The 12740-nt window shown below is 45.9% G+C and overlaps 1 protein-coding gene across 1 annotated transcript; it reads right to left on the bottom strand.

The window, feature by feature from the left end:
- Positions 1-407: 407 nt before the first annotated feature.
- Positions 408-7263, bottom strand: LOC136287574 (serine/threonine-protein phosphatase 4 regulatory subunit 3B-like). Its single transcript, XM_066180357.1, has 11 exons — positions 6715-7263; positions 6080-6157; positions 5751-5864; positions 4844-4960; positions 4501-4632; positions 3701-3803; positions 3109-3267; positions 2237-2406; positions 1773-1912; positions 1150-1324; positions 408-582 (listed from the first exon to the last, which is right to left on the bottom strand). The coding sequence occupies exons 1-11, from the start codon at positions 7261-7263 to the stop codon at positions 499-501; spliced, it is 1821 nt and encodes a 606-aa protein (XP_066036454.1). The 3' UTR covers positions 408-498.
- Positions 7264-12740: the final 5477 nt, after the last annotated feature.

The raw sequence follows: 12740 nt of genomic DNA, 5'->3' as shown, positions 1-12740 counted from the left end.
GAAACTTCTGTGGTGCAACGAACCGTCTAACATATCTATATGGAAAGAAATTTTTCAAACAAGGGTTACAATTAAAACTAGCAAGTACCGTAAACTAACTAATAACTATATCTCCAAAACATAGAAATGGCTTCACATTAAACTATTCCAGGAGAAACAGACCTAATATATCTTACTATATATTACTAGTATATTGATTAATATAACACATTAGCACATATTATATACAATTACTTATATATTCTATTACCTATATAATATATTCTATTACCTATATAAAATGCTCTATTACTTATATATTATATTATTTTATATTACTTTATATTATAACATATCCATATATAACCAGTAAATTATATTATATTTTTATTGAATAATAACCTATATTACAAGACAGATGAATGTGATGGATTGCAGCTGGTCCCGTATTTTGATATTAAACAGCTGCAGCACTGGAAAACTCATCCTAAAAGTTCTTCTATAAAATGTCAGTCTCCTTTAGGGATCCCGGCGAGCTCTTTTCTTTGGTGGTGTCTCATCATCTTCATCATCGTGAAAACCAAATATTTCAAACAGACCTCTCTGCAAATTAGAAAAAGGTTAAAAAAAAAATGAAATTCCCACATTGAAAAAATGCACCCCGCACATCTGTTTTGCCCCCAAGTCTTAGAGGTGAGCAATAAAATTCTTGCCAGTTCTCTGTAGCTGCTCAGAAGCTAAGATTTGAATAATGCTCAGCTGTAAAAGGCACAAAAAAGGTATCACTCCCTGCATTTTGTCTGCTTAAAACCACTTCTTAATCCCCTGATGGGGAACAGATACCAAAAAAGGAAATTCCATCTGTGTATCACACCAGCTGGGCAGGGTAGAAAGCCAAGGAGTAGCAACAGTTGAGTGATGCGGAAGAGGCAAAATTGTGCCCACCAGATTAACAACTGACTCCAGTCCCACCTTATCCTCATCAAACCTTACCGCAGACCAGTCAGGGTTTCACTCTTGGTGGAATTAGTCAGGGATTTGTGTGTATTTATCCCCGAGATACCCTGTACAAGGCTATTGCTGACTGTGCCACATCACACCCAGAGAAGCTCTGAGGCTGCTCTGCGGTCCTGTGTGAGGACAGGAGCCTCCATGAAACTTCTCTCCCACCTTGGGGAATTCCAGCGCTGTGGTCAGGCTTCTGTAGGTTGTGGAGGAGTCACTGCAGCTTGGTTTAGATGTTGCAGCTGCCTTCCCTTCACCTGCACTGAACTTCAGATCTTCACGCACTGGGGAGACTGTTGGTTCTTTGGCACGTGTCTCAACAGGCAATGCGGAGGGGACACTGCAAGAGACACAGGACAAGTGATTGAAGCTTTTCCTGATGTTTCAGACTCAGCCAGGTCATCAATGGGCTTCCAAAGAATTAGAATGAAGGAAGTGACTTGGAGAAAGCAATCCAGCTCCATCCCTGCTTCCACCCTCACCGTAAGCTTCACAAATACCCAGGTGATAATGAGGCAGACTCAATCCTAACTCAGAAGAGCAGAGCAAGATTCTGCTCTTCCTAAGCTGGCAGTTTTCTGAACAGGACATTTAATCTACTGGCCACATCAGCTCTACTCAAAGAAAGCTAGGTGGGGGTTTACTGCAAAAAGTTTTCAGCAAGAATGAAATTCAACCCCAATCCCAGCCACCTGCTTCTGCTGCTCTCTGGAAAGTTAAAAACCAACTGGGCAGGCCTGCAGAATGCCAGCCACTGGCAGCCTCATGAGACAGAAACTGGGCCATACCTGTCCACTTTCTTTCTTTCCTCCTCTTTCGCTGGGTCCTGTTTTGTCTTCAGGCCCTGGAATGCCTGAGTGGGTTTGACAGATTCCAGTGCATCAGAGAAGTTCTCAACTAAATGTGCAATAAGCAACTGAATATTCTCCTGAATAAGAACAAGAACAAGGTTTCAGTCTCAAATGTTCACAGGCAGAAAGTCAGAAAGCTTTTTGGAAAGTAACTGATTCCTTGTCCAGTGCCAAAGTGTTCTTGTCAAGAACAAACGGGAAGCAATCAGATTTATTCTTAGGGAAAGAGCTGAGATCTAGAAAGATTCAACTTCCTTTAGAAATGAACAATAGACTCAGCAAAGTCCCAGCTCCATTTGTGAACCTTCCATTAAAACAGGACATTTGCTATCTTGGAGATCCGCCTTTGGCCTCTGGCAATGCCATGGACATGTCAGTGCTGAGGCTGCTGCTGAACTCACCCTTTGGATGAATTTAAACATTTCCATCGAGGTAGATTTCAGCAGGTTGCGCTTATCCTTATTGTACAGCACAGCGTTTAAAACTGGCTCAAACAGGTTCCCCAGGGTGATGTACCGGTTGTAAAGGTCATCCTTCAGGCCAATGATCTTCCTCATAAAGCGAAGAGCACCTGTGTGAAGAAAAGACATTCAAGTATTCAACAACCAGATGCTGGAGCTCTCACCTTGCTGTGAAAAAACTGAAAAATCTGGTGTTCCATCTAAGAGGAAGATGCACCCCCAAAGTGCAAAAAGCAGCATTTGTTGGCATTTCTTTCCTTCTGGGACTTTTCCCTGGTATTTGAAGGTCATCAGGAACCATGGATTTCTTCCTCCAGTCCAGCAGCAATGCATGCCAGCATGCATGCAGTTCAACTATTAACTCCCTCCTGTGCTTTTTTTCCCCCTTGTTCCCCTCCCAGAACCAGCCCTGAGTCTTTAAAGATCCTGGGTCACAGAATTTCATTCACTCTCCACAGGGAGTACCAGATTGAGAACATTATTAAGAAAGGACACAATTTCCACTGAAATGAGGCGAGAAACCTGATCACAAAGGATCCTGTCATGAAGATCTGAAAGGATCCCTGCAGACTTCAAAAGAGACAACAATCCTCCTCCCACCAGAAACTGCATTGCTCTGTGCTTACAGACAGCTGCTCTTTTACAAAAAAAAGAAAAAAGAAGACAAACCTCTTTTTTTCCAAATTACTTAATTGACACCAGTGAAACACAGCAAACGAACAGGAATTCTGAGTTCAGGTGTACATTGGTACACCTTCCACACAGGACACACAAAGGCTGTAGAAGGAAATCACAACAGTTCCAATACTCACTCAAGGCCAGAAATTTGCGTTTGGACTTCATCAGGACCAGTGCTGGTCTTAGCAGATCTTTCTTGGTAACGTACATCTTCATGTGGTACTGGTGTCGTTGCACACAATAAGACAGCATTGCCAAAACTGAGGCAAGTATTTTTGCTTTTTGATAATTATCTACAAGAAAAATTAATGCCTTGGGTTATACAAAAAATTCAATAACGTACTGTCAGCATACACTGAGCTCAGTTGTTATTCCAGTTCCTGGCATATTTGTAGTGGATTTTTGTTTTACTGGATTGTTTTGGGAAGCAGCACATTGGGTCAGAACAAAACAATAAACACAGCTACAGCTTTTTTTTTTGCCTTTGCAGTCAATATTCTTTAAAATTAGACTAGTAAAACTATGACATTATTCTCAATATACATGAGGGAAGTGCGTCTTTACAAAGCACACCATCAAGCTATGTCAGCATTCACAGCTTCAGGAAAGGAAGACTGAGGCAGGAGCAGCAGTAAGCATGTTCCCAGAAGGCATCACAGGCCTATTGCTGTTTACCAGGACTGTGAGGCCCTTCAAAGGGGAAAGAAAAATTAAAATTGTCATTACCTATTTCCTGGTATGGTTCTGATGTGGCAGCCAGCAGCGGCGCAGTAAGAAGTTGAATGTAACGGTCGTAGAAGATATCCAGAAATTCAAATACTTCCAAATGCTGAAACAGCAATAACTTCATTAAACACTGGCATTCACATTTAATCTTTTAAATATAAAAAGAGTAATAACAGAAGAAACAGCCTACAAAGGATTCTGCTGAGTTCTTTGGGTCTGCAGCACTGTCTTCACATAGGATCAATTTCTTTCTTTTGGGGCAAACGTGTGAGACGTGCAAGCAAGCTAGCTATCATTAAAAGAATCCCCAGCATGGACGCAAATATATACTGAAAAAAGCCCATCAATGACTCAAAGTGCTTGACAAAGTGTCTTTAAAGCATTCTGAAATTCTGAAAATAGTTTTGCCCAGAACAAATATCTGTAAACCATTTTACAGGTATTCTGCTACGTTACAATGTATTGAAATCTTTCAGGATTAATCCTCCAGATGGAGAGAGCTATGGTCAGACAGGGCTATGGCACTGACACCTATGAATTTAACAATTGAAATAATGGTTAACTAATGCTTAATTATTTAACCATTTAATATTGGCCCAGTGCCCTACACACATGCCTTCCATTAGCAAAATTAGCTTATCTTTTGCTTATTTAAAGTCACTATCAGACCACACTTCACTCAATTAAAAAAAAAACCCTATAATTTTGTCTCCTTTGCCCGCAATAACAGCAATAGAGTGTATCAGGCTTTTAAGTTTGCCAAGACAGTGTCATGTCTTCTGCCATTCATGTTCACTTACACTAATTCTGGCCATCATTTTGTCTGTGTTGATCAGAGCACAAAGTATCTTCATTAACTGATGTTTTCCTCCAAATTGAGGGTCGGTGGTACAGATCATCTGCTCTATGACCTTAGTGATGAGATGGGTATCCTAAAAAAAACCAAAAAATACAAAACAAACAAAAACCAGAGAAAGAAGTCAAAAAATAATTACTCACAGGAATGATATGAGTTCCCCAACTTTCTGCAGTAATTTTAAAATAAAAATTAAAACCCAGAAACTGAGATTTTATTTTGCTGGTTGTTTTCCTGTTTTCCCTAAAAGTGGTGTATTCAAAATCTCCAAACCACTTGTTACTTACATTCTCACTCTGCCGGGCCTCTTGCAGTACAAAATCTTGGGCTGTGGCTGGACTAAATTGTACTAGATAAGACAATATATCTGTAGCAGCAGATCTAACTTGCAGATTGTCCATTGCCTTACCAAAAATAAGAAAAAAAAACCAAAAGAGGTTCACTTGTTAGAGAGAATCACATTTGGTATTTATTATCACGTGCAGCTGCAAGGAAGAGGCAGTTCAAAAGTGGAGAACATTTTGTTTCAAAAATTTTCATGAGAAACATGATAATATGGTCACAGAAAAACAACAAGGAACCAGGCAAATATTTTTCTTTCCCTACTGTTTTCCTCCTTTAGAAAGGGCACAAGACTTTTTGTGAATTTGACAGCCCTAACATAGGCTGGAAACATTCACAACATCCAACTTGCTTGAATATCTAAGACTTTCTTGATATTCTGTACCTGCTATTCACAATTTATTCATTTTGTACTAAAGGACCAACTGAACAAATCAAGTTGTACAACAGTTTCTGTGCCCATTTACAGGCAACAAGAATTCAGACCTTCCCTTAAGGGATGTGATTTTCTCTGATAAAAATCCAGCAATCAAGCTTCCACATCAAAAAGTCCCTTTCACCTTTTGACTGCCTGGACACGAGGGTTTCACTGCCCTCAGACTTCTCCCTCATGAAAAGTAAAAAATAGCAAGAGCAGTCAAGCCAGGCTTCTCCAGAGCAGAACTGTCGGAAGCTTCTGCATTCTGGACATCACCAGAAATCTCCACTCTCAGCAGAGCAAAGCGCTCCAATCAGACTTACAAAAGAAATGCTCGGCAGATTTAAAAAAAAAAATAAAAGGAATAAAAAAAACCCGCAAATGGCTGTGGGCTTTTCTAGTTTTGTTAAAGGCAGTTCTAAGTTTTCACTTACCATTAACTTTTCAAGAATTGGAAGAATTTGCAACTTTAACAAAGTTTGAAGGAATTCCTTTCTTCTCTCACGAAATGACAAAGAAAAGGCACAGAATTCATTGAAAATCTTCATCTGGTGCGCAGGAAAAAAAAAATAAATTATTGTGTATTCAAGTCAGAAAGCTCCCTGAAAGGATGAAACAGTTACAATTTTTACCGGGGAGGTGTACTGGCTGATTCTCTAGAAATACTTCTAAGACTGCAGAACTCTCAGAACAGTTTCTCTTTCTACTTTTTGCCTGTCATTTATTTAAAGCCTTTGAGAAGCCACCAAGCCTGCTGACTTACCAATTGACATTGTTGCTCAGCAGGTGTAGCTTCATTTGTTAGTTGTGCTAAAACTGCAGGCAAAAACGCCTCATCTTTCTGTGGAGCACACAAAAAGAACACAAATTAGGCAGTGATCCTGGAAAGTGAAAAACATGGTCCTTTTAGGACCCCACCCTGCACAAAGCCAAACTTCCCACACTGCCATTGCTTTTGTCACAAAGAAGGCAAATGCTAGAGTACACATCCACCAGAATCATTTCCAGGTTACAGCAGCTCCAGGAAGGGGTTTGGCGCTTTCTGCCATATTTGCACCCCTTTACAGAGAAAACATTGTAATAAATGTCCCTGGAAGTTGCATGTTCCTGAAATACTTAAACAAAAGCAGATCCAAAGGTTTGCTTGGCAACCAAAGAGAAGCACTTGATCTTGTTACAGCCCATAAAAAGTATTAAGATACTCAACCAAAATTTATCAGTTTGAAAATACAAAATCCAAGGGATCAGGAAGAAGGGAAAGCATTCAAAACATTGTGCAAATGAAAGTGCCTGTGATTAACTTCAACACTGTTCACCAGCTGTAAACCAATTCCAAACTACAGCCAGCGGGATCTCTACAGCTCCCATCTAAGCTGCATTAAAAAAAAAAACACTTACTTGCAACCCACATAAAATCTTCTCTTTGCTGGAGCTGATGAAGGACTTGAGGGTAGAAAGACGACCACCTTCAAAATCGGATGGCTTAGGCGTGATGATGGCCAGAATGTACTGTGCCCTGAACGCCTGGCTGATTCTTTCCTTGAGGTGAGGGTCTTTGATTGGAATAACCTCATGAAGCTTTGCTGTTTTGGCTAAGGATTCCCTGTGCTGTGCTGGCTGAGGCAAACAGGGATCGTACTCCAGGCATCCGGCAACAGCCTGAATACACTGGTCAGAAAACAGCACCTCAAACAGGATGGCTTGGTCTAGGTACACAATTCCTCTGACAGTATGGAACAGGAGGTGCAAGGCTTCGGTGTTCTTCTGTCTCTCACAGATTTGGAAAAGCTCTAGGAGCTTTGGGATATAGCCTTCACTCTTCAAGGCCAGTGCCAGCGTGGCCGACTGGCTGCATGACGTGTGGACGGAGGTCACCAGCTCTGCAAGCTCCGCAAGCCTGGGGAGCTCACAGGTAGGAAGGTCTGTGAAATTACCTATCCCACCCATTGCTTCAGACATTCTTCTTTGAATTCAGGAAGGTCCTGGGTGGCTTCCACAGAATGGCACACCAGTACCCAAAGGAGGCCGAGAGAGAGGCAGGACAGGACAGCTCACGCTGCAGCACCCTTGTGCTGCTCTGCTCCCAACTGCCACGGGTGCTCTTCACCCGTTGCTATGTTACCTGGAGCAGAGCCTGCTGATTGGTCCATCCCTCCAACTCCCAAACCCTAGAATGTTGAGGTCATGACTGCCAGGGGTCGTGACACATGACCAACGGTTCTTTTTGGCCGTTGACGTTTTGGAACCTCGAAAACCCCTCCCCAGTACCTGCTGGGGCCCTACAAGTAGGCCAAAAGGTGGCTTCCCAAGGGCAGGCAGGGAAAAGGGTAACAGCCTTAAGCTGTTTCTTATAGGATATTGGGAAGAAATGCTGGACTACAAGAGTGGTGAGGCACAGCTTGCCCACCCCATCCCCGGAGCTGTTGAAGGCCAGGCTGGATGGGGCTTTGAACTACCTGGTCTGGTAGAAGTAGAAGTTGGAACCAGATGAGCTTTTAGGTCCCTTCCAAACCTAACTATGGTCAAATTGCCATCATGGAAGCATGCTGGGATGCTCCTCCAAGGGGACCACTTCCCCACTGTAGCTGAGGGCTATGGTGTTGGAACCCTGGAAACTTCGATTTGAAGCCTATGGGCTATGGGCTTTTCAGAAGCAAGAGGCTAGGAAGGGAGGGATTCAATCTTAAGGAAACTTCCCTGTGCAAGCACCCAAGAGCCACTCTGGAGTCACTCTCACATCACCTCATGTGGGACCCAACACAACGGGGGCCTTCACGACTATACCCTCCACACTCACACAGTCAGACCAGGTTTCCTTAACCCTGGGTTTCCCGTACCAGAGTCACAGATGTCGAGATCCTCAGAACAGATAAATCACGATGCAGTAGCTAAATAACAAAATAACACCTCAAGCTGGTGCCTCCAAGGAGGGACCTGGAATAAAGGAACCCCTGTGCTTTTATCCCCTCACTGTCTAAGGTCATGAAGCCCTGGGGCTCATCAGCTCCTGCTGTGTCTCTGAGTGTCTGGTCCCCTGGCTGCCCCACAGGTCCCTGTGCCCTTTGGAATGCAAAGGGGAGCTCACGGCCTCTTGCCCTGGGCTGGGGCTCCTGCTCCCAGAGAGCTCAGCCTGCATTTTGTGCTGCAGCTGCATCCCCATTTACCTGCACTGAATAGATCGTTTAACACCTGCCTCACCAACATCTGCTGGGAAAGGAACACAGCTGGCTGCAAGAAACCAAGGGCACTCCTGGAGTGTGTGGAGCACAATTTTCTGATCTAGCTATTAGATGAGCCATCCAGAGGTTGTGGATGCCCATCCCTGCAAGCGTTGAAGGCCAGCCTGGATGGGGCCCTGAGCAACTGTGTCTAGTGAGAAGCCCATGGCAGAGGGATGATCTTTAAGGTCCCTTCCCATGAAAACCATTTTAGGATCCTATGATTTGGAAGAGCTAGAAAACCAGCAATAACTGTATCGTGGCTCTTTAGCCCATGTTGGCTTGGTAATAGCAGCTGTTCTTTCTCTTTTCAGTAAATGCAAAGAATAATCCGTGTTTGTGCAACACCTTAGAGATCTCATACTACATTCTAAGTGTCCTTCTCCCATCAGTTAATTTCAAGCTGCTACATGTCCCTTCATACCACATTCGCTAAGGGCCACACTGGCCCTTCCAGCAACAGGACACATGCTGCTATACAGGGAGACACCAGTGACAATGAATAATCCCACTTAGCCCATTAGGGCAGGAAAGCCTTTGGAAATCAGATGGCAATGAACAGGTGCAGAGCTTCATGGTTAAGGGTGCGTCGCAGCTTCTTCTACCCATGGTGATGCCTTAAAGAACCTATAAATGAAAGAACACACACTTTCAAGATAAGATTGGTAGAGGAGGTAATATAAAGGCTGGTGTTTATTGGAGGCCTCCAGGGGCAGATATGGAGAACGTCCAAAAACACGCACACCCCCCACCCCCAGGGTGAATACAATTTTCTAAGTTGAGCAAATTAGCATAATTGACAAAAATCACCAATTAGAGACATAACTGGTGAGGCAGTTTCCCCCCCGTTCAACCCTTTTCTGAATCCCACCTCCCCTTTTTAGGGACTAAATGTTCTTGATGAAAACGTGTCTCAAAGAGCTGGTTTTGACCTTGGTTCCTAGGGACACCAAGATAGGAAGTGGCCCTGTAATACCTGAGTCTTGGTGCTCTGGAATGTGTTTTGTCTTTCTGCCTGGGGAGAAAAGGTAAGGAAAAGTACTGGGACTACGAATACACTACAAATACATATGTCAAGAGTACAGAGAATACATAAAAGAAAAAAGGCAAAAATCAGTTTGGCAACAATGGAAAACTGCGTCTGAAACAGGCCAAGCCTATGTCAATCCATCAAAATGAAGTAGTAATTTACAAAAGCCCCTTATAATACTGTAGTAGCAGAGAGTCCTTAGAGCGCGAGAATCAGATGCCATACACACACAAATAAGCACAGAATCCCCTCAAGTACCAACGTCTATTTTTATCATCCAAGCATACAAAGAGATAGCAAGGCTGAGTAAAAGTAACACCACGGTCAGCCCACAGCTGCTCGTGGGTTTTGATCAGAAAAGTGACTGAGGTGCCTGAATATTTTTAAGAACTGACACGTAATCTTGATCTAGATGTGCAAGTTGAGAGCAGAATCGGAGAAAACCTGATTTTGGCAAGGGGATGTGGTGTTCAACAATGGAAAATGTCATATTTTTGAACATAATTGTCACAGGGCTACCTTTAGACTAAAGTCTGCTATGGCCCTGTGTCGCCCTGATTCTTTAGCCTTCTGATGACTGTTTACATATTTCTAGTGGAGTCTCTCTTGAATGTAACATAAACAAGTAGATGGTTTTCATACCAGTCTGTGATGGACTGCTGAACTGACCACTGGGGTCAGAAAGGTGTTCCTCTCATCTCCCAATCCTTGACCAAACTCCAAAACCTATTTAAATCCCAAATGATAATGAACTTCCTTTTCTCTGCTCACCTCGGAACCTGAGTGAGTGTGGTTCTATCATGTCCCTACCGGCGACATCTGGTGACCTCCGACTGTGGCGATTGCAGTGTGTGGAGTCAGCTATAAGGTAATAGAGCTGGTTGGTAACAGGCTTTTGCAAAAATGGTATTCTTTATCTTCAGGTTTGAGGCTTGGATCTTGCACCATTTGCGAGCCTTCCTGCAGCGGCAGAAGGTTGCTGTTTCTAGTGATGATTTTAAGCGTTTATATTATTATGGCAAATGCAATGGGTTTTTCCCAGAAGACTGGAGAGCCCTTTCACGGGAAGAGTGGGGCTGATTCGGTGTCCACATCATCCAGGCCATGTCTGCACGTGACGATGCAGACTTGGTGGAGTTACTGGAGCTCTGGAAGCAATGCGTTGATGTCATAAGCAGTTTTATGAGGTGGGAAGCTCCCGAGGGAGCCGGGGTCTCCCCTGGAAACGTTTCCATCTCGGATGCCGAGGCTGGGGGGAAAGAAGAAGCATCCCTCTCCGAGGCTGAGACAGGTTCCGAGTTGGACTGGGGGGAGGACGCAGCTCCCGGCTAGCCAGGCGGGGTCTCGCAGGGATCCGGGGAGCCGGCCGTGGCGGCCCCACCGATCCCGCCCGTCCCCGCGCCCAGGAGGCTGAAGAGGGGGGGGTTTCTGCCCCTCCCGGTGCTCTTCTGGCGCTGAGGGAGGGGGCGGGACTGAGTCCACCCGTCCCAGCGCCAAGGAGAAGGACAAGCGAGGCTGAAGCGGAGTCCCCGCCACGGGCGGCCGTGCCCGGCTCGGTGCCAGCCGCTGTGCCTGCGCAGGTCGCGGCGGACCCGAGGGACGGGCGGTCCGTCCCGCCCCCCGCGGGGCTGGCGGTGCCCCCGATGGTTCTCCGCGGCGCGGGCGGGGCGTTGCTGGCCGTAGGGCCGGGCCCCTCCTCCCCTGCGCCGGTGCCGCCTGGTGCTGTGGGTGACACGGCTTGCGGGGGGGCCCGGGCCGAGCGGCCCCATGCCGCCTCCTGCCCCCCACGGCCCTTCCCCCGCCAGCGCCGCCCGCTCCTCCACAGACGGGCGAGTCTCGGGCGGCGGGGCGGGCCGGGGTCGCGGCTCCGCAAACCGCGCCCCTCCCGGCGTCCCGTTCCCCCCCTGCCCTGGATCCGAGGGGTCATGTGATGGGCTCCATCTGTCCCACGCTGGGTCCACATGTCCCGGCTGGACCCGTGGCTGTACCGAGGTCCCTCGTCCGGGCCATGCGGCCGGCGTTCCTGCCCTGCCGACAGGCACGGGCTCTTCGGGGCCCGTGAGCCCGGCCCTGCCGCCTCCCACAGAACCCGGGGCAGCGGCAGGGGCCGGTCCCGTGAGATGCGCTTTTAGCGCAGGCAGGGACATGGCCACCAGGAGGTCAGCGCCTCCTTGGAGTGACCACGATTGGTCAATTTGTGTTTTTTGAGTTTTCTGTTCACAAGACAGAGAGCCGGTGGTGAGAAGACAGCTGTTCTGAAGCTCCCGGGCTGGCTCAAGTTCACTGGACTGTTGTTATGGCCAGAGACTGCCCTGAAACGATTTGTACCCTGTCTGTCCCTTAGATAGACATCACGTTTCTTTCCCTTGCCCCTTGACCTCTGGAATGAACTGTCTCTCAAGACACAATCGTCGCCCTTCAGAACTTGGTACAGGAGCTGTTGGACCAGGATCATCTGGAACGTTTTACCAGTCTTGGGACACTCCTGCTCTCTGCATCGAAAAGAAGTCTGGGAAATGGAGGTTGTTACAAGACCTCTGAAAAGTTAACGCTGTGGTGGACAGCATGGGCATGTTGCAGGCTGGTACGCTGTTGCCCACCCTGCTTCCCTCAGATTGGCTGATCCTCATTGTGACTATGAACGATTGCTTTCTTGTGATACTTTTGTATCCTACAGGTATCACTGGCCGATGGAGATGAATGGTCCTATCCCTGGCACAGTTTGGACTGGGTCTTCCTGCCCCATCAGCCGCAGTAGACGGCAAGTACATAATCTGAGCTAATTGCTCGCTTTCAGCCTTCCAATTTAGTCACGGCTTTTTCGTTTGTGGTCGACATAGCACAGCACTTGGGCCATCAAATTTTGAAGGAAGTCAGCAATGCTGCCTTGTTTCATTTTTGTTTCATTTGCTGAAGACCCTGTGTTACTGTGTTGTGTGCCACTGAGGCAAAAAAAAAAAAAAAAACACAACAAAAAACGGGGAATGCAGGTTTCACCCTGCACACAGTGAATTGGCAAAGCTTTGTGTGCCATCGAGCACCTTATGGTCCCACAGAATTGTAATAACCCTGTGATGTTGAAAGATGGAGACCATGACCAAATGAAAAGCGAAGTGCATGAACTATGGAGTGGTGACTCAGATGCAGACGACGCGAGTGTTCACTCCAATGGTCCT

The sequence above is a fragment of the Chamaea fasciata genome, unplaced genomic scaffold (genome assembly GCF_029207755.1).
Source record: "Chamaea fasciata isolate MVZ Bird 193981 ecotype frontalis unplaced genomic scaffold, bChaFas1.0.hap1 SCAF_3, whole genome shotgun sequence".
Classification (NCBI taxonomy): Eukaryota; Metazoa; Chordata; class Aves; order Passeriformes; family Sylviidae; genus Chamaea; species Chamaea fasciata.
This window is presented reverse-complemented; position numbering and strand designations above follow the sequence as displayed.